Source organism: Durio zibethinus, chromosome 6 (genome assembly GCF_047325235.1).
Source record: "Durio zibethinus cultivar Kanyao isolate XHJ-2024 chromosome 6, ASM4732523v1, whole genome shotgun sequence".
NCBI classification, from domain to species: domain Eukaryota; kingdom Viridiplantae; phylum Streptophyta; class Magnoliopsida; order Malvales; family Malvaceae; genus Durio; species Durio zibethinus.
The window spans coordinates 30,569,396-30,593,534 of NC_143167.1; the positions used below are offsets into that span (position 1 = coordinate 30,569,396).

Here is a 24,139-nt window from a genome sequence, read left to right on the forward strand (position 1 = left end):
AAAGGATATTAGTTGAAAACTTATCAAATTGTATGTTAACTTTCAAAAAATTATTTCCTATTATTGTTACTTTGAAAAATTTTAAATCTCAAATAAAATACAATATCGATCGCAAATCACTAATAACCATTTTAAAATGGAAAACCATGTGAATATTGATCATTTTATCTTTTACTATATAAATGGAAAACTTTTGTTAAGTAGAAATTAATGCGTTTAAAAAATAATAAAAATATTTATCTATTTCGATTTTTAGATTAAAAAAAAAAAAAGAAAAATTTACATCCACGGCAACATGTTACATGGGGGCCAGCCATTACTAGTTCATATTTAATGCGCAAAGGGGACAAAATTTGACAACCCATTTGAGATTGCAAGTAGAACAACAAAAAATTAAGTAACATGTCTGCAAATACAATCAGTTGAGGTAACGCCTACAATTTGTAGAATTACAAAAGCAAGGTATTTTCTTACCTTCATCCTCATGGTTAAAATGGTAGTCATATGTTATCTCTTCTCCTGGATATATGTCTCTCTCTGCAAAAAACACAACCTGCCACCCAACACCACCAACAATATCTAAGCCAATGCCATTGCAATTCCCAGACTTTTTAAGACAACCTAAAATGTATTGAACAACTCTATGCCAGAAGGAAGGTTATACTTATAACCTGGTAAATAAGTTGATGAAAGCACGAAATCTTATCCTCATAGGGATAAATTTTAAGGAAAAAAAAAATCTTTAGTTGCAGGAAATTACTCTTGACCCACATAGGCGTTTAACATGTTAAATCGTAAAAACATACTGTGCATATAGAATAAGTAGATGTCAAAATCTTATAGCAGATACGGAGTATGGAAATTCAATTTGGAATTACCTTCTTTTCATTCCTCACAGAAATCACTTTGGCAACACAATTCGGCTGTCAAAGAAATTGAGCATGAAGTGAGAAACCTAGATAAAGCTGAATGATGGTAGAAAAAAGAAAAACTTGAGAAAATATCCTGTAAGCCCAAGTTCCATAGGGGTGACCAGAAAAAGAAATAATTATAATATCATATATAGCTAATGACTTATCAAACTCTAATGGTTTGTTTTGAATAGTTTTTGAGTAAGTACAATTCCACAAGGTCCAGTGCATCTATTTTTGACATTCCATAGCCTTCCATTATGGTTCCATCATGAAAGTGACCCAAGGTATATATATTATCATGTTGATTTACTACATTTCAACTTTTCATCATTCAAATTGATTTAAAGTCATATGGGAAGATCCATTAAAACTATAACATAGTTGCAGCCCCCAAGGTCAGGTTAAGTTTGATAACCAATGAGGGGTCTTGGTAAAATTTACCCCAAGAAATCCAAAATCAATCCCCTTAAATTCAAGAAAAAATGTCCCATGTGGCAACACAATATAAGCCCTCTATCCCCCCTGACCATTGTCCCCACCACCTAAAAGAACAAATTTTAAACAAATTTAAGTATAATTCTAGGAAAGATAATTACCAGACATGAATGGTTGACAAAACGGGCAATCCCTCCCTTGCGAGTAGCATCAATGATATGCTCTTTATCTATCCTGAAGAAGTAGCATGCACTTTTGTACTGAACTTTTCTGCCAGACTGATACTCATTTTCTCTTTTGTCAGCCACACGTTGCCCCACAATCTCGCCAACATACTCAACCACCTAAGAGAACCATGACCAATGTCATATTTTCCAATTATTAAGAAAATTAGGTTGTTGTGACTTGAGGGGCAAGAAGGGCAAACCATTTCACCACGGGAAATGAATCGAGATGTATAAAGACCAAGTGCATGTATACCAGACTTGTAAACTACCAAATGCTTCCAACCCTTTGCTTGCTTGTAGCGGGCATATTCTTTCTGCATGTGATGTGAAAGGCAGAACACTTAGGCTTACAAGGACTAGTTATGGACTTATCGTATAACCATCTAAAGAAGTTCCACAATTAGAATGCTAGCACATAGGCAAAAAGTACTAGAAATAGATGTCACGGACATCGGAAGAACCAGAACATTATCCTTCCAATGCTTTTAAAGAAAAATATGACAGTTCTAACAAGTAGAACCAAAGCAATTAGAACAAACTGAATCCAAATAAAGCAACAGGTAAATAACAACTTTAATGTACCCGGCAATCATATTCGATATCTGATGTTGGCAGCTTTGGAAGCCCCTGCATGCATGACTTATGCCCATTTATGTGAATCCAAGCATTTAACTGCTCTTGAGGAACAAAGCATCCACTCTTTCTTCTTGATTGACCATAGATATGCCAAAAGCCATCTCGTTTGCGGCCTTTGAAACCCTAAAAGAGGTGTCATTAGATCACAATATGAGTGCACCAGTAATGAGATAAGCCACTGAACCTACCACACTTAGAAATGGACTAAGTACCTCTGTTCGAGCACAGGTTGATTCCCCTTCGCTAGGAAAACTCAATTCAGCACCGGTGGCATCACTACCAGACTCACATGTGGGGTCTGAGGCATGAAGCATACATCTTCCATAGAAACCGACTTTTTCATTATCAACCCCTTCAACCTCACTTTGTAATAGACCCTGGAAACAATATAACAAAGAAAGTAATTAGGAAAGGCAAACTCCCCTTGCGACAATCAGCAAAACCATATTTGTAATTAGCAATCTCCCCTTCCACATTTAATTGAGAAAACACACATTTAATTGAGAAAACAAATAGTAGTAATAACAGGTTTAGGAAAAGCCGTATGAGACAAGTTATTACTTATAAGCATAACCAAATTACAACGTTCCAGACATTATTTAAGGTTGTGAGGACCATACAGCCACATTTAGGGAAACATTCATGCTATTAATATAAAAATGGCAGCAGCAAAGAGGAGAATAGCATGGATTTTCAATTTTAAGCACAATGTAGAAATAGGTGTTGAAGCAATTGAATAATATAAACAACTTGAGTTATGTTGCAATTAACAGTATAAGCCCAAGTATTGCTTCATGTATTAGTGAGCAGACTCATAATTGAATTGATGATGGAAGTCTGGCACACGGCATACAATATAGAAGGGAAAAAAAATGACTGCTTCAGAAACTGCAGAATCAATACCTAAGATAAAAACTGACTATGCAAATATTATAACAGTTATTGAATTAAATTCAGGGTCCTGAGTAGAGACCTTTTGGTGAGCACACCAAGGGTGAAACCGAACTGAACAATCCACAACCCTGCACTGTATACATGAGCCACCTGGTCGATCACAAATAGAGCAAACCTGGAAGAAACAAACTTGATGGTCACTTCAAGGAGCAGTTTATCCAAAAATACAATCAACCTCCTCAAAGGTAATCATCATCAGGTGTTAAAGTATGCGAGAACCTCTTCTTTTAGCTTTTTCTTTTGCTACATGAATCTTAAGACAATTTTCAACTACAGAACCAAACAAGCAAAGGCAAATCAAATAATTATCATTTTTCTTTTGCAGATTATCTGCATCTTTTCAGATTTAGTTTGCTCTGGTTCCAAAACTTAAACACAAATCTGGCTATGTCTAACCAACTTTTTCTTGAGCATCATAAAAAGATTTCGTATAAAATGTAAGTTTATTAAAATAGTTAGTCCAAATAGTTAGTCATAGATTATACATAATTGCATAAGTTCTGAGCACATTGAAAGGCAGTTCATAAAGCAAAATACTGTTAATGCTACCATACATCTTTAAGGAGACAAAAAGAAAAATGATATTAAATGCAGAAAGCTTGAAAGTATAAAAAAAGTCATATTGTACAAATGGGATTCACATATTAAAGCATCCTACCAAATATGTAAAGATACAATCAAGTCTGGGCACAATATCACATCACTCATAAAGTAACAAACTGTGACGGTTAGAAATGAATTCTTCAGGTGATAAACACAAGCAAATAATATACAGAAGGTGACAAAAATCAAATCTATGTAAAATTATTGTTTTAGCATCCATAGCATAGCACATTTAGAAAAGATGACACAAAACTTCCATGGGACAAGCATTACCAAAGATGCACATCAAATTCGCAAGTGCAGGGTTTTTCAGGGTATCATATATTTGCTTCAAGTATTATTAAACTTACCACATTCTCATTTGCAGATGAAACACCAGATACATCAAAAGCACTCATGGTATCGACATTTGGGCAACGTGTTCCAGGAGTCCAGAGCCCACAGACCATATGAACCCACTGTTTCACAGTAGAATCAAGTACCCCTGCTGTTACACTATTATACAAATTTAACTTGCTAACAGGGCGATGGGAGTTCTGAATAATGTCCCATTGATTCTGCAAATCCATTTTCCAGACAGCAGTTCTTGACAGCCCAAGATCTTTACATTGCAAGTTACAAAATGCATTACCAACAACCAGACTCTGATCATCCAGCATAGTTTCAGTAGAATAACTTGTACTCTTGGGCCTACACTTTGATTCAATGTTCCAAGCTTTAAAAAGGCCTTTTACAAATGCACTACTTCGCAATGCTCGAGTCATGGCACCACCACCATATCCACAGAGAACACAAACCTACATGATGATAAAAATGTGTGACTAAGACAATCAGAACCATAAGACAGATATGGACTCAAAAGAATGTCAGACGATTATGCACATTAAAAAAATCAAGAAAGACACATTAAACTCAAATAATAAAGAGCAGCAACAATTAGAAAACCCTCATATGAAAAGAGTCAAAATTTCTTACAATATCTTTAGAACTTGTTCTGCATGGTCTGCAATACCAGTGGCCCTTTGGTACTTTTGAAACGCCATAGCAAGCTTGATGCACCTGTGTATCATGAAAACAGAATTAATGAATGGTAATTTAACAAATTAGGTACAAACTTGACATGAGTACATACTCTGATTGAACATTGATTACACTCCAATAAGCAATTAAATTCATCTTTGTTTGAGCTTCCACAAACACAGCAGAATACATCAGAATCAACACTGGGTGAGTACCTAGGCTCCTTGATATATCTGCTACATAATTTATAATTCCATTGCAGTTAGCCATAATTAAAACTCATCATTTTGAAGGTGAACAAGTATCTACCAAAATTTGTGAAATTCTCCATAAAAAATAAGAATCAATTTCCTAGCTTACTTTTCAACATTAATGTTGCATGATCTACGTGCATGACATTCAACGTCACCAGCTTTCTTTAAACCTTTACCCACTTTCATCTTAGGCATGCACTTTGGGATCTCCGTAAGGGGATAACAGTCAGAACCAGACTCTTTTCCTGACAATGGAAGGGCGGAAATCAATGGTGTAAACCTCAACAAAATACAACATCACAATAAAAATGTTTGCTATGCACATGTTGACGTGTACCAGACTCATGGTGTCATGTTCAACTGCAACACATCACACTAATGCATCTTTCCCATCAAATGCTTAAGAAGATTACCTCTTACAGCACATCCAAGTTTTAGTAAGCACACCAAATGTAACATTGGGCATATCATGGTCTATAGACACCAACTTTAATAATGGAGGGAACACTTTATCACTTCATCACATGAGACACATAGACAGAACAAATTATAAACTTGGCCTCTTCAGCTAGAATTTCAAATTTTAAGGTGTTTACGTGATTTTCAACTGTTAGCAATGACAGGAAATAACACCTATCGGGTATCCACATACAACAAGGAAAGAATAGAAGGATTGCTCAAATTTCTTTGTAAATATAGTAGAAATGGAGATCATAACCAGAGTGAAAAAGCAAGGAGATAAGGTGAGCAAAAGGAGGAGAGGACAGGATGGAGGCATTTGATAATTCATGAAAACTATGCAAATAAGCTTGTTAACATGCATCCAAGTTGAAATATACAAATAAGAGTAGGAAATGCAATTGTAAGCCACTACCATAGGTTGAAAAACTGTAAGTGTATGCTAAAAGCCGTCTTTTGTGCATACAGCCCAAAATAAATGTATTAGTTCTAGCCAAAGCTTTGGTCTCCTTGTAATGCCATGCATTAAAAGGCAAAAATATTGAAGTTCACATTCTCAAGACATATTTGACTCAATCCTTAATAACATCCATCATATCCTTCCCATCAAATATAGGGAAAATTTACATTATTGGGATGCAACTACAATGAAATTATTATTGAAATTTACCTTTTCCTGTTAGCTCATAAAGGCTGCGTTTTCGAATTTCCTTACATCTTTTGTTTGACCGACTATAAGCAATAGCATCTGGAATAGAACAATTTTTCTCACTTCTATCATCCTTCCCTTTCTCCAAGATGAATGACTTGTTATCGAATAGTTTAAATCCACCCAGACATGTCTTCTTACCTTCTTCAGCAAGACAGTCACTTACTTCATGAAAGACTAAAACATGATGGCCTGCATTCTCTTCTTTCTTAAAATCAGGAGATAAATCAAAGTATGCAGTGCTCCTAGCTGTTCTTTTCTTCTCCGACTTCCTCAGAGTATTTTTGGGTTTACAGCTCTTTCGAAGGGTACATTGCTCTGTGTTTTTAAGAATCCTGCTAAGAGGAACAATTTTTGCAGGCCTCAATTCATCTGTGGCTAACTTTCTGCTGCATATTTCACCATATTCTCCACATACTATAGGCCTAGCTTTCTTATCACAAACAGTCGCCTCAAGACTCGAAAATGCCTTTAAACAATGTACTGCAGGGCTATTACAAGTTTTTTCAACAGTTGTAAGAGGTTTTGGAGCCCCTAAATTGTCAAAGGAATCACAAGCCCAAGCCCTCTTTAATTTTTTTCTATCTGAAACTTCACGGGTTTTACCAAACCTGGCATCACCTTTCGGTTCAGGCTGATATTCTTCACCATCTTGATCATTATACACACCACACAAATCTCTTTTCTGAGAAACTTTAGCCGAAGCCAATTCTCCTGGTTGAATCAAATGAGTAGGCCCATGTGGTTTTAACCCTGATGGAATGAGGGTATGCCAATCTTTGGAAGGACGAGAGGGCAACTGAGGACAGCCATTATCTTTGAGACAATAACGAAAAGAAACTTTAGGAGGAAAAGATACATCCAGCATCCTAAATTTAACTGCTCTCTTTCTTTTCCCAGCTTTTGAGCCTCTCCTAATTTTTTTCAAATGATTGCTCCTCCCACTACCAGAAAGGCTAATGTAAATTTGATTCTGACCTTTTTTCCATGTTAAGGAATCTAGGAGTTTAAGCTCATCAAGCAAACTAAAAGATGACTGCCCATTCAGAATTTTGGAAGATCCTTTATTTCTTATCTTAGTCCTGCAAGAAACACCAGCAAACTCAGCACTTCTTTCACTTTCAAGAGCTTCATTTGATGAACAACATTTATCAATGCCAGATCCCTCGTCAACTATAAGACCATTTATATATCCATTATCCCCAGCATCAATGGTAGAAGAATCCATATTGTTAACCTCAATTGATGCCTGGGTGACAGCAGGGGCGGAACATCCAGAAGAAATATTCAACACATCTTGCCCCTTAAACGAGTCAGCTCTGTTTACAGCAGATCCACTACTGTGCATACCTGCAGCATCTCCAAGTTGATTTTCAGCACATCCAACTGCATCTAACACTTCAGTTGATGAATTAAAACGTATCATTTTACAAGCCTCCTTTGGCTTGCTTGGAACATCTCTCCACTGAGAGGTATGACAAGCAATTCTCGTAGGAAGTTGCCCTTTCACTTTTCCGCCTTGATCCAATAAAATCGCTCTTTCTTTTGGAATAATATGATCTCTAGCAAATTCAGAAGCAACTGACATAGGTGCTCCAGAACAGAAACCTCCCTGTTCCTTGGAGACAACATGAGATATTCCAACTCTACAATCAGAATGTCCTTCTAAGCACTTTGCATGGGCTGAGCAGATGCAGTCACCCTGAAAATATGCACAAGGTACTCTCTGACAACATTTTGCACGCCCACTCGATTGCGTGATGCTCTCACCTCTGATGAGCCTAAAACATTGAATCAGAAAATTAATGCTAGGGAGGATAACATCCACAACTAAATTCACCTCTCAGATCTGCGTTTCAATACACAACTTACCAACCAACATGTACTAAATATAATATAAAATTTAAACATAAGATGTGTGTGTAGCCAGTGAGCAGATACTTTATTTAACAAGGGAAAGATGAGAACAAAAGACGAGGGCAAGGGAAAGGGACATAACACCTCATTAATCACTAAAATTTTGAAAGCTTCAAGTAACTGCAAATTTGACATAGCGTTTAAAGACTAACCTCAATGCAGACTGATTAGGAAAAAGATTGTTAGAATATTGACATGGCATGTCAACTTCTCTAAAAGGTAGTGAATGCCCTTGAGTCAAAGTTAAGAAATCACAGTGGTTGTTCAACCCTGGATGATGAAAACAAAATGTTATAAAAATACATACATTAGAGGAAAACCAAGATACGTACACAATTCACAAGCAAAATATCCACATCCTCACTTGCCTGTCATGGGGATCAATTTTTCAGCAGCACAAGATGGAACTGATGCTGAAGCACCTTCAAAAACATCCTGCCTGCTGGGAAGAATAGAACCATGTTTTTCTTCTCTAGATTTTGATGATTCAAGAAGAGAATGTTGTACATTAGGATTAGAAATTCTATTTAGCTCATGGCTCATTCCAGCAGAGGAAATTGCATGTTGCTTTGACAATTCCAATATCTGCCTCAATGCAAGTAGTCTTGTACCATCATCAAGCGAACAAGCGCCCTCTTGTTGTGAGATGGTGGAGGTTGAACCCGGTGAAAAGGTGGAAGTAGCTAACGGAAAGCCCATTGAAACAGCAGATGGTTGAGAAACATGTCGAGAGCTCAAATATGAACTCATCAGCGCAAGAAAAGCTTGATCAGTATGTCCGCTACTTCCAACTAAAGAAGAGTTCCTAGAATGGTTGAGACGGCTTCTCTCATCAAATCTACCTGAAGGAATATTAGATGACTGACATGATTTTGTGCCATAAACTGCTGAAAAACCAGGCTCAACTCCAGTGACAATTCTAGGATTTTCCACCTGCTTATGGATTCTCAAGGCTAAATCTGTTGCAGCAGAAAAGCCACCAGAAACACATTCCAATCCTGCACCTTTACCTTTTTCTGTTAATCTGCAGAAACCCAACTCAGGCATATTCAACTGTCCCCCAAAATTATTTCCAATTTTCAAGGGAGCATTTAGTGGGTCACACTTGGTAGTATTAGATCCAAAATGAAATGTCTTTGGCATGCTAAATTCACTGACCATATTATTAGTACCTCTAGAGCATGCACTCCCTTCCAGTGGTAGCTCTTTAAGTAGGGGAACTACTACACTCTTGGCGGCATCACCTCTGCTTTCTAGTTTGTTAGCATCCACAAGATTGTTGACGGCAAATGCATGGTTGCCAAGGTTCAACTGGCTTCGTTGTCTTCTTGCAATGGGGTTGGAAGAGTCTGCATCATGATGACAGTATCGCCTCGATTCCTCATCCCCACAAAAGGTTGCTGCATTATTCCAGGACTAATCATAATATGATCACTTAGCCATAATACCAAAAAAAACACATAAATATAAAATAACCTATAACAATAAGCTACAATAAATGAGCTAGCAGGGAAAACTTTTTATCTACCCACCACAATCAACCATCTGCTCAGGATAGCTTGACTTACAAGGATCAACAACTGTGTTAAAATGTTTGGGTGCAATGACTGGTAGAGCAGAGTTTCCTAAAGGCTGACTCGTTTGATATGGTTGCCCAAGCTTTAACTCCATGCTTGAGGAAGCGGCATCTCTCCTAGATATTAAACCATCTGTGATTTTAGCTGCAGTGACATCATAATTTTGATCCAGGGTTCTTAAATTTTGCAAACTAGAGCGGGTGAGTGATGAGTTTCCAGTCTTCAAAATTGAATCAATCCAAGCAGACATGGACTGACAACCATTATCTGAATCCCTACCAACAAATGTTGACATTGTTGGACTCTTTGAGACAGCACACTCCATTCTCTGGCCATCAGCCACATCATGCAAATTGCATTGGGAAGCACCAAAACGTTTGAGAAGAAAGTTACTACTACTCCCAGTTTTTTGCTCTTGTTTGTTATGTAAGAGACCAGTAGCACAATTCCGGCTTGTGAAAGGATTACTCGGGAACATGGCATTGTCTACGCACCTTGACAAACCTTGAGATGAACCAACTGGATTAGCCATGTGAGAAGTGTTAGATATTTTGGGCATGGATGCACCAGATTTCACCAAAGCAGTAGTTGGTAACAATCCTTCAGGCCAGTCCCATCCACTGTGATCTTCCGGAACCCTGATCTAAAGCATCATAAAAACATCACCATCCAGTGTTCTCGTTGCTTCAAACACATGCCAATAAGAAATACAACTTTCAATCCCAAAGGTAAAAAATAGAGAAATTGAAGAGATAACTACTGTAATAGTGGTATGTAAGGTCTATAATACTACTGCAATGATAAACCAAGTATGAGTTGGTTTTTATGCGCCCCCACCCCCTCCAGAACCATTCAATTTCCCTATAAAATAGCACTGGATTAGCAAAAAAGCATAAAACTTGATACATCTAACAGAGCCAGCATCCATTACGAAGCATAACCCCCCCTATGGATCAGACTATCTTGAAGCTCAATGAATCATATTATAGAGGTAATATTGGTTTTCTAAAGTAGTCATATTTCTTACATGTCAAATACTCCTCAAGGAAAGAGGGTTACATTAAATTCTCAATATTAAATTATCGATAAAATGAAACATGTGGAGATCACATGCATGTTTGTGATAATGAAGCAACCACCCAAAGAGTTCATTTGAAGTAAACATTGAGAATAAGGGTAATGTAACTCCTACCCTAAATTTCTCAAAGTAGAGCTTCCGCCACTGTGCAATGTTCTCTCCACTTTCCATACGAACAGCATCCCCAGGGTTCATATCACATAATCCTGAATGCTGCAATATGAAAGCAGTGGCAGCAACTTGTAAGCATGAATCCACTCCAAATGGGTAATGCAAGCATGTGTTACAAGTAAGAGGGCTAAAAAAACCACAGTAAACATAACAAGTAGAAGCAAGTTACCTCACAAAACTTGGAGACAGAGGTGTGAAAAAAATGACATGAGCAAACAATGCCAAGAAGTCCTGTATTGCTGAGAAGCAGATATCCACCTTTTTCATCAAATTAAAAAGGAAAAAGAAGACATTAGGCCATATCCAAAATGAGAGCTATTAACCAAGAACAAGAATTATACATCATGCACTCACCTGTACCTAAACAGAACACACGAGGGCACCCACTTAATATAGTTGATGGCTGATCAGATATAAAAGAGTTTGATTCTTCAGGTATCTTTGGTGACATCTGGATATTTTTGCTATGGGGATTCCCAGCCTTTGCACAACTGGTAACATAGCAATCCCCTTTCAAGGTAGCAAAGTCCTTTACCTTCTCAGTACCAGGAAGCATGTGACAATTGACTACTTTGGCCAGATCTGAAGTCTGAAGATTTAAGTTAGATGCATGAAGGCTTCCATGCAAAACTGAAACACAGCAACTCGTGGAACTTGATACCAAGCTAGATGTAACAGCAGAGCAATTTGCCCCAGTTTGTGTATTTTGATTGCTCAGATTTTCTGATAGCAAGGCACCAGAGGTTCGTGGAATTTCACTTCCAAAATCATTGATATTAACACTTCTAGAGGCATTGAATACTTTTCGACTTGACAATTCCAGAAAATCACACTGTAAAAGTGATGGTGGCCCAGATAGAAGAGCTAGAAATGAATTTTCCAGCTCAGAATGATTTGATTTATGGGAACATAAGTTTGAATAGTTGGAAGGCATGGAGTCGGGCATTCTTTCATGCAATGTTGGACTTAAATCTTGTGTAGCATGTTCGTGAAAATACTGCCCAGAATTCATCTCCATCTGTATTTAAAAGTAATTGATGATTAAATGAAAAGGAAGGAGGAGAAGAAAGTATATCATACTCACAATTCAAAAGTAACAACACATGAGTAAGTTCTCTTCATCAATGATGACTGAATCAGACAATAAAATCAGGAATGACATTTAAGAATTTTGCATATCTCAACTATGAAGAAATGATACTAAGAAAAAAGGACCAAGGCAGAGCTTGGCCCTTGCTGCTGCGTTAGGGGATTAAGAGTTGTGTTCCAGGAGAAGAAGGGGGTATTAGGATGGCCCAGATCCCTCTAGAGCTCATACATTCTATTCTGGGATTAGAGAATGTCCTCAACTACCTTTATCCAAAGAATGCGTACAGGAAGAAATCTCAAAGCTCAAAAAACAAAAACATGAATATAATGCCATATATCATACCTCTGTAAGTAGAAATAATAATCTAGCAGTGTTCCACATGCAATTTTCCTACTCTACAACATTCATTCATCCATTCAACATATCCACTACCAACAAACCTGGATACTAAGGGCATTCCTACTTCTCTGATCATCGAGATTTCAGACCACACAATTGATTATGATCAGCAGCCTCCATTTAAGTTGGATTAAATCTAAAACGTCAGCCATTGACTCCAATTCCCTTTGGTTGCATATGGTGCTTAATGAGATTCATTACACTTGGCCTGAGTGAAATCTAATGTGCTAGAGAACTTCAATGTTCAAACACACAAGAGCTGCCCCGCGCATTCAATAGATTGTCCGCGTTCATTCCAAAAGACTAATATTTTTTCGTTCTCCACTTATTTCCATGCACAAACAAACCCCAGAATTGTTGAATGACCCATGAGTTTCAGTGGACAGCTTAAAATAACCAAAAAAAAAAGGGGGCATTGCAGGAATGTGATATTCCAGATTACATTATCCTAGCCCGATGTAGAATCATTCCAAACAACTAATAGAAACGCTCTAAAATCAAACAGAAAAACAAACATCAAGGTTATATTGGCAACGGTAATTTTTTTTAAATAAAAAGTTTAACTGCCAAAACAACAAAATAAGCACGTTCCATCCGATGCCTATTCACCATGATTTTCAAAAATATATATTTAAATAGATGCGTTAATTACCTGAGCCGATGAAGCCATTGAAGGCACCGATGACGGCAATGTAGAATCAAATTTGATCCGCCAAGAGTTATCCATCCCTCGATATTCTACAAACCCTAACCCTTCTCTATTAAAATCATAGAAATCACCGCGAAAGAACCCTAAAGAAACCAGTATAACAACTCTCAACGATGGAACGCTGCAATGTCCCTTCACACCTCAGCTTTACAGTAACTAAACAGTATAAAGCGAAGGAATATCACATAGGCAATGAAGGAAAAGAACGAATAATAAATAATAAACCCTAAGTCAAGAGAAAAAGAAAGAAACGAAAAAAGTAAGAAAAAGGGCGTATTAATGGAGTTCGGAAACTGAGAAAAAGAAAAAGACGCTTTACTTTACAGACAAGAAATAGAGAGAGCGGGGCATCCAAATTTTATTAGCTCGAGGCACGGTTGACTGGACACTGACAACATAGACACGTGTAACTCTTTAAATGAACTTTCACCGTTGGATTTATGATGTGGTGATGGATGATGGGGAGATGGACATTGTGGGCCGTCGATTGCGAATACAGCTGGATAGGGATTGTTGATTGGAGAAGCGAGAGGGAGTGAACGAGTGCTATCATCGCAATTTAGGGCATGCGCGCGAAAGATTGCGGTGGGACCCAAAAATTGGGCGAACGGGACGAAAATAATTGGTGGGGACAAGTTAGAGTGGTAGGAAGATGGGGTGGGTTCCACCAGAAGGTGTGTTTGGATGAGGTGGGGTATAGACCATGCCCAAAATGCTAAATAACCGTAAATAACCTTTTATCCCACGTTCGGGGAGGAGAAGCCTTCTCGTGCTCCTGGATGGCGACTTCGTCTTTTTTCATTTTTCCTTTCTTTTTGGGTCCATTGACAGCGAAGGCTTGGGCCTACCCAGTGGTAAAGGGTTCTGCTATTATTAAGTCCAAGATGGGGCACTCACTAGTTTATTTAATGTAAATATTTTTTTATTAAAAAATTCATTTAATGAAAATTTTGAATATAATTAAATGTTTTTATTTATCAATTAAATAATATGAGTAGTTAAAACAAACTAAATAAATATATAAATTTGACCAACATCGGTGTTTATAGTATATAGATAAATATTATATATACGTAGATTATAGATGGATATAAACATACTTATATTTTATCTAAAATATGAAAACACCGATTTTGCTTTTCTCTAATTTAATTTTTAGTAGCAAAATAGAAACAATGTAAATCATTTATATACAGGGAATTGGAATATAAAATTGTATAAGATTAGACTATAAAAGAATAGACACAGGTACCTTTAGACAGAAACTAAAAAGAGTAACTTTGATATTGGGAAGAAAAGTAGTTGTTCGATTCACTGATTTTAGAAACAATTATACCAAAGTATCCTATTTGTATATAAGGGATTCTCATTAACTAAAGAAGAAAATCACAAATTAATTCTACTATCCTATTTATATATTGTAATCTCATATATTGCTCTAATTCTAGTATCACAATCTTTAATATTGCGTTTGTACTATTTCAATGGTATCCTTTTTTTTTTATTCCAAAAAATGCAAGAAGCCGATCTTCAGAAATTATAAAAAAAACCCGTGCATTTGATAAATAAAAACACCAAAAAATGTTGTTACTAGTCAAACAGAACATGTCACTCTCCAGCTAGTTTATGGTGAAATTAATGAATGGCAGAGCATAATGTCTTAATCAGTTGTAGGTTGTTTTGAGGTGGACAATGCGCCCATGAAAGGGGGTGGTAGCATCCCAGTTTGGTCGTGAACCGTCTGAAACAATGGTGGCAACATCCGGTAAAGACCAGCAACTTACTTCATTGCAGAATTACCAGCTGCAGCTCCAGTCCCATCTGTTGTTTCGCCGCCATTCGTCCAAATGCCAATCTTGGGCTGTAATCCACGCACAGCCTCTGCGTTGATCTTAGCAATGTCTAGAAACATTCCAGCATTGATCATCAAGTAATCCCTGAGGGCTGCATAGTTGCCTCCGAGTGAATTTAAAAGTGTGCTGAGATACAGGCCTTGAGCTTTTCCTGGTGCCACGAGCCCTTATGCCTCTTTGTGCTTTACATACAATTCTCCATCAGCAGCTTGCTTTCGAGAATAAAAAGCAGCATCTGCTAGTGCCTTTTGTGCTGCAGCCTCTTGTTCTTCTCGTATAGAACAGCCTCCGGTTCTTTCTGTTTCTTGTAGAGCTCCCAATTTGCTTCTTGCACCTTCATTAGAAAAATAGAAAGAAAAAGGAGAAAATATCATATATGGTCCAACTCCACAATCATTCAAAAGAGATGTATACAGTATCAATACGAGAGACATGTACCACAAACTATTAAAAACTAAGCACACATTTATAGGGATTTCCTCTGGAAGTTAGATTAAACTGATTGTAGCAAAATCCTATCAAAGTCCACTATCAGAGGAAGAGCCTTCAATTCCACAAGCAACAGGGAAATGGAAGACTATATCGTTTTTTCTTGGACGCTAAAAGTTCATCCTAAAGAGAATATACATCTAAGTTTCTTATATTAAAGTTATAAGTTATTCAAATTGAAGCAGACTTTTCTCTTGGTTATTGACGTGAAGCCAAGCCATAAATCTCTCCAGATCTACTGTAATTAATATTGCCTGGTGTTACAGTATTAGAAGTTCTTGATGATGCATCTTCAATATGCTTAAAAACGAAGTAAGGGAATGCAGCTGAGCAGTTTAAGACACTGATAAGAAGGAAATCCAAGTCGTTTTAAAGGCAATCATCATATGAGAATAATGACAAAACAACCAAATAAATAATCATACTTATAGTGAAACCTAAACTATATAGTGGAAACAGCAAAGTTAGAATGCAGCATAAACTAAAAGTAACATAAATAAATATGATGCATCAAATAATGTTCAAGTCAGAACAATGCAAATACAGTAACAATTGATTTATGATCAAACCAGCAACACAGTAACTATATGAAAGAAGCAATCTAAGAAAGAAACTGTGACAACAGCAACATAGAAATTTTCAAACAAACCTTTATCTCATACTCGACGCTGGCTTTACTGAGAAGCTCAGCCTTGAGCTTCTCGGTCGTGGTCATAGCATTCATCCTCTCCACCATCTTTTGCAACTCAGCTTCCCTCAATGCCACGGCCTTCGCAGCCTCCACCTCTGCCACTTGAGCCTCTTTGGCCCACCCTGCTTTCTTCTTTGCCAAAGCCGAGTTTGCCTCGGCTATCTCAGCCTCTCTTTGGTTCTCATAAACTTTCACCTCACTCTTCACCCTTATCTCTTCCTTCGTCCCTTCACCCTGCCTCTGTGTCGATATAATCTTCGTCTCTGCATCAATTTTCGCAGCATTTTGTAACGTTTGTCTTTGTCTTAACTTGGCCTCCATCTCTCCCTTCATCTTTGCCTCTGCCACATCAATCTTGGCTTGATTAGCAGCCTCCATTTGAGTCTTTTGACCCAAGTAAGAAAAATACTCCTGCCCCCGCACATCAACAAGTTGTTTAACGTTAGCATTGTATATCAAAAGTCCAAACTGGTTAAGCTCAAGTTGAACCTTCTCAAAAACCTCTTGCTTAAACTCTTTAGTTCCTCTGAATATCTCTTCCATGGTCATTGAAGCAGCCAGAACCCTGGTTTCCCCTTCAACGACACCTTGTACGAGTTCGTTGACGTGGTTGGATTGTTTATCACGAGCAGACATAAGCTTGGCATAGTTGACAAGACTTTCTTCATCATCCAGACGTGGCCCGATAGTGAAGACTGCGGGAAGGATAAAAGGGAGTTTCTCGGCACTCATGGCTTGGACTTCGAACGTGTAATTCGCAGGCGTTATGTCCAAAAAAATGCAACTCTGGCCAGGGAATATCCACGACTTTTTTGGCAAACTTTTTGGCTTTCGTATTATAAGCCAGAGGGGGTCTTTCCCCTCCCCCCTCCAATTTTAAACATATATATTAAATAAATTAAATTTATCCATTGGCAAACATGTTAATTTTATTTATTTTTTTCATGATCCTTAACTTATTTTTAGGAATTAAAATCACATTATTATTCATCTATTTATTATACCAATCAATCGTTATTTTCAAATTAAATTCTGAAAATCAAAAGTTTGTTATAAGAATTAAATTACAATCATGTCAATTTAATTAAATTCAAATTGCCTTTTTAGCTTTTTTTTTCATAAAACTTTAAGTCTATAATTAATATAATTACCAAACATATATATATATATATATATTAATCGACTATAACTTCTCTCTATATAATTCACTTTTAATTTTACCTTAAATCTTATTCTCCCGCTGTCATATAAATTTTCCATACGAAAACGTTAGATTAGATTCACTTTATAAAAAGGTTATAAAATATCATAACTTCTAATTTTAAACTTTATTATTTTAATGTGTATTTTATTTTTCTTATTTCTATAAAAATATATTATTTAATAATTAATTTATTTATAGTTTTAATAAAAAATGTCATTTACAAATTTAAGTAAAATTATTAATTTATTGTATTATGTTTCTTTATACATTTATTTATGGATTGATAAAATTTACAATGGATTAGAAAGATCATTAACAACTCTTTTCTTTTGGGCATGTCATTGACAATTTTTAATGATTAGAAATTGTACAATTAGTTTTATTAGAATATTATAATTAATAAATTATAATAAATAATTATATAAGAATCTAACATTTAAAATATATGAATTTCACATAAGTTTTTATAAAATCTATATAACTTTATTTAATAATTAACTAATTATACTAAGTAATTATAGATATTATATTCCCATTGAAATTACAATTAGATAAAAAAATGTACATTGAAGCTGCTCCCCCAATGGGTTTTGGAGATGCCTTAACAAACAACATGATAAACCCTAATCCAAGCAGAGAGATGGAGCCAAAATTATTTGGAATGAACTTATAAGGAAAAGCCTGAATTATCTCAATTACTATAATGACCTTTCATTATCTGCAAATCTAAAAATTTTGTATTAAGAAATCGTAAACTTTGTTCTAGGCCTTGGGCCTTTTCCTCTATACAAAAAAAAAAAAGGCTGATTTTGGGGGTCCAATTCTTTTGGACCGAATGTCCATATGGAATAATGGTTTTGTTTTTAGGGTCATGATTAATTGGAAATGGATCGATTAACAAAGAAATATGTATAATTTTTAAAATTTTTTGAAGTTAAATTAACCGTTTCTATAATTATTTTTTAAAAATACCATATAATAAATTTAAAATTAGACTTTTTTTATCCCAAATTACAATCTCCTTTATAAATAAATATATATATTGTATACTGTTTTATTTTTCATAAAATGAGTTAGATATATTGTTAGAACATTTGACTAAATTTGACACGTAGCTTTTTGCAACAAAAAAGTTTGATACGAATCATCTTCTCCGAAGTTTTAAAACGAATGGCTAGATCTAGTATGATAATAATAAAAGTTGATTTAAAATAGTTTCAAGTTTTTTTTTTTTTTACTTGTACTATTTAATCACTTGCAAGACTATTCGCTTGTTCATAATTGAAATTTTGTAAATTTAACATTCTATGGTTAAAAATGTCTTAAATTATACTTTCATAGAAACAGTAATAACACTTTAAAACTGCAAATGTTCACCTACAAGAACATGACAAGGACCAAAAAAGAAAGCCTTAAATATGTAGCCAATGTTCGTTTTAGTTTGATGCGTATTTCAAGCCACGTGTCACATTTTTTTTTAATTACCTTAACCAATGTTATTCATTTGCAAATATTTGTGCGTAGAACTAATAATTTGTATTATTATACCATATAAAATATTATATTTATATTATAATTTATATAAAAATTATATATTATTTATTGATATAAAAATATAAAAAATAGTTTATAATTTTTGTTAATATTTTAAATCATATTATTTTAATATTATATTATTATATCATATTTTAAATTATAAATAAAACTTATGTCACGAGTAGGGTGTAATCGAGTCGAGTTGAGTCGAGTTGATACAGTGAAAAGTTCAAGTTCGAGTTCAACTCACAATTCGGGGTTCGATATTCGGTTCGAATTCGATCGAGTTTTATTTTTCAAACTCAAGCTCGATTCGTGATCGAATTCAAATTATTCGAACTCGTTCGATTAAGCTCGATTAATATGTAAAAATAAGCTCGATTCGTATACTCGATAAAAGTTCGATTATTTATACTCGAACTCGAACTCAAAATATTTTATTAATTAAAATAATAAAAATATATTTAAATATAAAAATTCGATTAAACTCATAAGCTACTCGAATCGGATATAAAAATATTCAAATTTAATTCGATCGATAAATTAAACTACTCGAGTTCGAGCTTGATCCGATAATAATCAAATCAAATTTAAAATTTTTTTAAATTAAATCCGAATAATTTATGAATATTAATATATTATTTACACTCTTACTAACGAGTAAATGACATTAGGTCAATTTAAAAGATTGTTTATGTTACCGAAAGGGCGGGAAGACGAGCATAAAATGTGGAAGAACCGGAAATTGTGGTTTCTTTTTTTCCGTAACTTTTTGGTTGGAATACAACAATAAACTTCAGCCCAGCCATGGCAGAGAGCAAATTCCTTGGGCAGCGAGCTTTTTATTACGCGTTTAGTGGGGCCGCTCTTACAATTTCTTCGATTGACTTTTTGGCCAATTTAGCACCACATTTTCACATTCACACAAACATGTTATGTTTGAAAATAAGCAATTTATTAATAAATAATTAATTTATTCGATTAAATTCATTTTATTTAATAAAAAAATTTTGGATTCAAAGATAATCAATTATTGAAATAATTTTAAATACATAATTTATAATTATTTATATTAAATTATTAAATATAATACATTTTATTATAATTTAAAAACTAAATAATTTATCTAGTGAAAAATTTTTTTTTTTAAAAAGCAATCTATCTCGAAAGGAAAATACGTAATCTATAATTGCCGCACTGGATTTAGAAATGCACAACAAGGGCATTTATGTCTTAAAAGCTTTTTTTCGATGCAATGGAGGATGACAGTACAAAGTGGTAAATCTGTAATTGTTTGCTGTTGTTTGTTGGGCAGTATCCAATGCTTTTCCTGTCTTGCTCTTCACTGTCTACACTCTACTCCCTCTTCCTCCTTTTAATTTTCTCTCCTTTTCTCTCTCTTTGCTTTATTAATTTCTCTTTGTTTTCAAGTGACGATGCTGATGATGTTATCATGGAGTTCACTGCCATTTTCTCTTGCGTACACATTTCTCTTCCTTTCAACCTTCTTAACATTCTCGCATGGAGTTTCTGTCTCTCACTCTACCACACCCCTTGTACAACTCACTTCGGGTATTTCACTTGTTCTCTTCTCTGGCAGGTTCCCTGTCTTTTTCTCCTTCATTCTTGTTTGGTTAGTAACAAAATTTTAGTTGGAAACAATACAAAACCACAAAGTTTCAGTAACATACACAACGTTACTAAGCAATGGGGCTGAAAAGAGAATGGATGTGACTGTCATTTTGTTACTTATTTTGAAATTTATTTTCAGGGAAAGTAAATGGAAGTGAGGCAAAGTATGTGGTGGAGTTTTCATGGGGGATTACTAGGAGGTCTGTAGCGGAGGGGCCGATTGGTGAACCTGTGCCAGTGGAGATCAGTACTTCACCCCTTGTTTTGGCTGCTGAGAGGACTTATAGAAAGGACCCTCTTAATGGATTCAAGAGATACACAGGAGGATGGAATATCAGGGAGCGCCATTACTGGGCTGTAAGTTTACCAAAACCCAAGAGCCAAGATGTAACCATTTTTCATGATTTTTTTTTTACTTTCTCTTTTCGGACATGATCATGCCATGTACTCATGTCCAGTAATTTATCACTTGCCAGCATATGATTACTCATGGACCCTTGGCTCTGGTTCAAATTTTCAATGTTGGCACGTGGGTGATTTTACATTTAGGTCCTTCAGAATTTGTGATTTTGACACGTGGGGTATAATTGCTTGTCAAACATTCTGGTTAAGGTCCCCCATTCCCACCATACACCCTTCTTTTTCTTCAGTTTTCTATTTTGTGGCAAATGGTAGTGAAATTATAGTGGATATTGAAAATACTGTTCCCAATTGCTGTCCAGAGGAGATAATTTATTTCTATAGATATGTATGGAGTTTTTTTTTTTTTTTTTTCGGCCAGAAAATAATAATGGATTTGTTTAGCTTAACATGGATGAAACTAACTTTTTGTTTCTAATCTAGTACACAATCATAGCAGTAGTCCAATACCTACATTTATGTTTGCAGAAATGCTGATCTGGTGCTAGAAATAGTATGCCATTAGCCCATTACTGCAGCAATTTCCTTTTGGAGTAATTTTTCCATGTATTTTTCATTTATATAGTAGATATTGAAGCAAATAGGATTGAGACATGGTTCAAGCTTAGGGGACAAGGCAGGTCCTTGGTGCTGGATGATGTGAAGTTAAGAACGTGACTTTGTAAGCAAGTTGATTGATTCTTTAAAGATCCTATTCTTAGGTATACCATATCTGTCTTCCCTCGTGGAAGCTGGCGAATTATAGATGAACATGATATCTACCAATAAATTTGATCCTTTCATGCCACAAAATTTTTCTTTGTACTTTGATATAGCTATAGTATTGCACTAAGTTTTTTTTTTTTTTTTTTATTTAATATTTTCATTTTCGTACCCTTTTATCCATTTTCGTGTCCTAACTAATCATTTCCGTTTTTGTTTAAATACAGTCTGTGGCTTTTACTGCACTTCCTCTGTTTGCAATTGCTGCAATCTGGTTTGTTGGCTTTGGGTTATGCTTATTGCTCATCTTTCTCTGTTATTTCTGCTATAAAAGGCAGCCATATGGATATTCTCGAATTGCTTATGCAATCTCTCTCATTTTCCTCGTGTTGTTCACAGTTGCTGCAATGTAAATGCATCTTTCTCTCATGTCATATTCATATTGAATATTGATATGTGTCATGGTTGTTCCTAAATCCTAATGCTTTGCTCTTTGGTTTTAGGCTTGGCTGCATTGTCCTATATGTTGGCCAGGGGAGGTTTCATAATAGCACTACAAAAGCATTAGCTTATGTTGTAAATCAGGCAGATATGACTGTCAGGAAACTAAAGGATGTGTCAGACTCTCTTGCAACAGCGAAGCAGATTGGAGTTGATAAAGTTTTTCTACCTTCTAATGTCCAAACAGATATTGATGAGATAGGAGCAAAAATTAATTCTTCTGGAAGCACCCTAGCTGACAAAACAGTGGATAATTCAAATGACATTCGAGATCTCCTAGATTCTGTGTAAGTGAAGCATTCTGAAATTTACCTATATGTTTTAGTGCTTCCTAGAAAAGCTTTCATTAAAGCAGTATTTCAATGCTGTTACAGGAGAGTGGCTCTTATTGTAATGGCTGCTATCATGCTTCTATTGACATTTCTTGGATTCTGTAAGTCCCTGTGGTTTCTTTAGTAAGAAGTTGCGAAAGTTCGTTTTTCCAGAATTTAGAAAGTTTGTGAGTTAATTTATTTATGCAATCTAATTTTGTTTCAGTGTTCTCAATTTTTGGGATGCAGCTTCTTGTTTACATGTAAGATGGAATTTTATTCTCCAGTTTTTTCTCTGATTTTATTTGGATTCAAACGAGGACCTTTCTTAACAGAAAGGCTTAAAACTATATCTGTTTCAGCTTAGTGATACTAGGATGGATGCTTGTCACTGGAACATTCATTCTTTGTGGTACATTCCTTGTTCTCCATAAGTAAGTTTTAACATAGCTCAACCTATATTTCTACATCTTACTGCTTCTAATTTTAAAACCTAATTGATGTTTTGTTTTTGATGTGCTAGTGTGGCTGCAGATACTTGTATTGCAATGCATGATTGGGTCCAAAATCCCACTGCTCATACGGCTTTAGATGATATAATGCCTTGTGTGGACAATGCTACAGCCCAAGAAACATTGCTGAAAAGCAGGGAAGTTACTTCCCAGCTTGTTGAAGTGATTAACCAGGTCATAACCAATGTGTCGAACATCAATTTTTCACCAAACTTTCCAACCATGTACTTCAATCAATCCGGTCCATTGGTGCCGGTACTCTGCAATCCTTTCTTTCCTGACCTTACAGATCGAATTTGCACTGCTGGTGAAGTGACTGCAGATAATGCAACAGAGGTAAATTCAGTGGACCCAGCAACATCAATGCATTATTATTAACACGCAAACAAACTTGGTACTGAGACAGAAAGTAGGCTGCCAAGAATTTCTATATGTTTTCTTTTATTTGCAAGATCTGGACTTATTTTCCAGTAAGATATTATCATTTACTACAGGTATGGAGGAACTATGTCTGTCAGGTTTCTGCAACTGGAATATGCACCACAACAGGACGATTAACTCCGGCCTTCTATGACCAGATGACAGCTGCAGTAAATGTGGGCTCTGCATTATACAATTATGCTCCTTTCCTTGTTCAGCTACAAGACTGCACATTTGCGAGGGAAACTTTTACAGGCATTTATGTAGAACACTGCCCTGGTCTACGGCGATATAGTAGATGGATCTATATAGGGCTGGTAATGGTCTCAACTGCAGTTATGCTCTCTTTAATCTTCTGGGTAATATATGGGCGAGAGAGACGCCATCGCCTTTATACAAAACAGTTAAGCGAGGGTCCTGAAGCAGACAAAGACTCTTGAAAGAAGCTTTTCTTTCACTTTGTGTGCTGGAATGGGAATGGTTGTTTCTTTGCAGTTGTGGTCTGCAGCTTCATTCTATGTTGTAAGTCCTTTTCCTGTGGTTTGTCCAGATAAAACTGTAACCAACCCACGCCAGTAATCAAAGAATCCAGGTCCATAAGTGGGTTGTACCTTGTAGTGTTAAAAGACTCGCATGATCAGATTGAAAGGATTTGTTTTGGGGGAATTTCATCACATGCAGACTTTGGTTAAATTCTTTCCCTGCCATGATGATCC

The 24,139-nt window shown here is 35.7% G+C and overlaps 2 protein-coding genes and 1 pseudogene across 8 annotated transcripts; 1 reads left to right on the forward strand and 2 right to left on the reverse strand.

The window, feature by feature from the left end:
• Positions 1–371: 371 nt before the first annotated feature.
• On the reverse strand, positions 372–13,480 carry LOC111284891 (uncharacterized). Of its 7 annotated transcripts, none has more exons than XM_089762765.1 (19): positions 13,096–13,480; positions 11,309–11,972; positions 11,124–11,212; positions 10,898–10,996; positions 9,661–10,343; positions 8,497–9,528; positions 8,281–8,398; positions 6,173–7,992; positions 5,150–5,288; positions 4,902–5,022; positions 4,745–4,828; positions 4,120–4,566; positions 3,186–3,281; positions 2,425–2,589; positions 2,159–2,335; positions 1,777–1,890; positions 1,511–1,693; positions 879–923; positions 372–553 (listed from the first exon to the last, which is right to left on the reverse strand). In XM_089762765.1, exons 4-19 carry the CDS (start codon positions 10,963–10,965, stop codon positions 419–421), a joined length of 5,427 nt encoding a protein of 1,808 aa, XP_089618891.1. In that variant the 5' UTR covers positions 10,966–10,996; positions 11,124–11,212; positions 11,309–11,972; positions 13,096–13,480; the 3' UTR covers positions 372–418. The 7 variants fall into 7 exon arrangements, with proteins under 7 accessions (XP_089618891.1, XP_089618890.1, XP_089618889.1 ...); XM_089762764.1 differs by having other exon boundaries at positions 4,902–5,025; XM_089762763.1 differs by having other exon boundaries at positions 9,697–10,348.
• A 1,332-nt stretch (positions 13,481–14,812) lies between these two features.
• LOC111284439 (flotillin-like protein 3) lies at positions 14,813–19,734 on the reverse strand (annotated as a pseudogene).
• Positions 19,735–20,224: 490 nt separating this feature from the next.
• On the forward strand, positions 20,225–24,129 carry LOC111285439 (uncharacterized). Its single transcript, XM_022874900.2, has 9 exons — positions 20,225–20,497; positions 20,697–20,914; positions 21,907–22,088; positions 22,183–22,467; positions 22,555–22,613; positions 22,718–22,754; positions 22,854–22,925; positions 23,015–23,339; positions 23,498–24,129. The coding sequence occupies exons 1-9, from the start codon at positions 20,362–20,364 to the stop codon at positions 23,861–23,863; spliced, it is 1,680 nt and encodes a 559-aa protein (XP_022730635.2). The 5' UTR covers positions 20,225–20,361; the 3' UTR covers positions 23,864–24,129.
• Positions 24,130–24,139: the final 10 nt, after the last annotated feature.

Excerpts from the sequence above, each read along its gene's own strand:
- LOC111285439 (XM_022874900.2), top strand. The coding sequence starts at position 20,362 with ATGCTGATGATGTTATCATGGAGTTCACTGCCATTTTCTCTTGCGTAC. Across the intron at positions 20,915-21,906 it reads GGGAGCGCCATTACTGGGCT|TCTGTGGCTTTTACTGCACT; the intron begins GTAAGTTTACCA and ends GTTTAAATACAG. Across the intron at positions 23,340-23,497 it reads CTGCAGATAATGCAACAGAG|GTATGGAGGAACTATGTCTG; the intron begins GTAAATTCAGTG and ends CATTTACTACAG.
- LOC111284891 (XM_022873969.2), bottom strand. The coding sequence starts at position 13,170 with ATGGATAACTCTTGGCGGATCAAATTTGATTCTACATTGCCGTCATCG. Across the intron at positions 2,590-3,185 it reads CTTGGTGTGCTCACCAAAAG|GGTCTATTACAAAGTGAGGT; the intron begins GTCTCTACTCAG and ends TATTGTTTCCAG. Across the intron at positions 1,694-1,776 it reads TCATTTCCCGTGGTGAAATG|GTGGTTGAGTATGTTGGCGA; the intron begins GTTTGCCCTTCT and ends TGGTTCTCTTAG.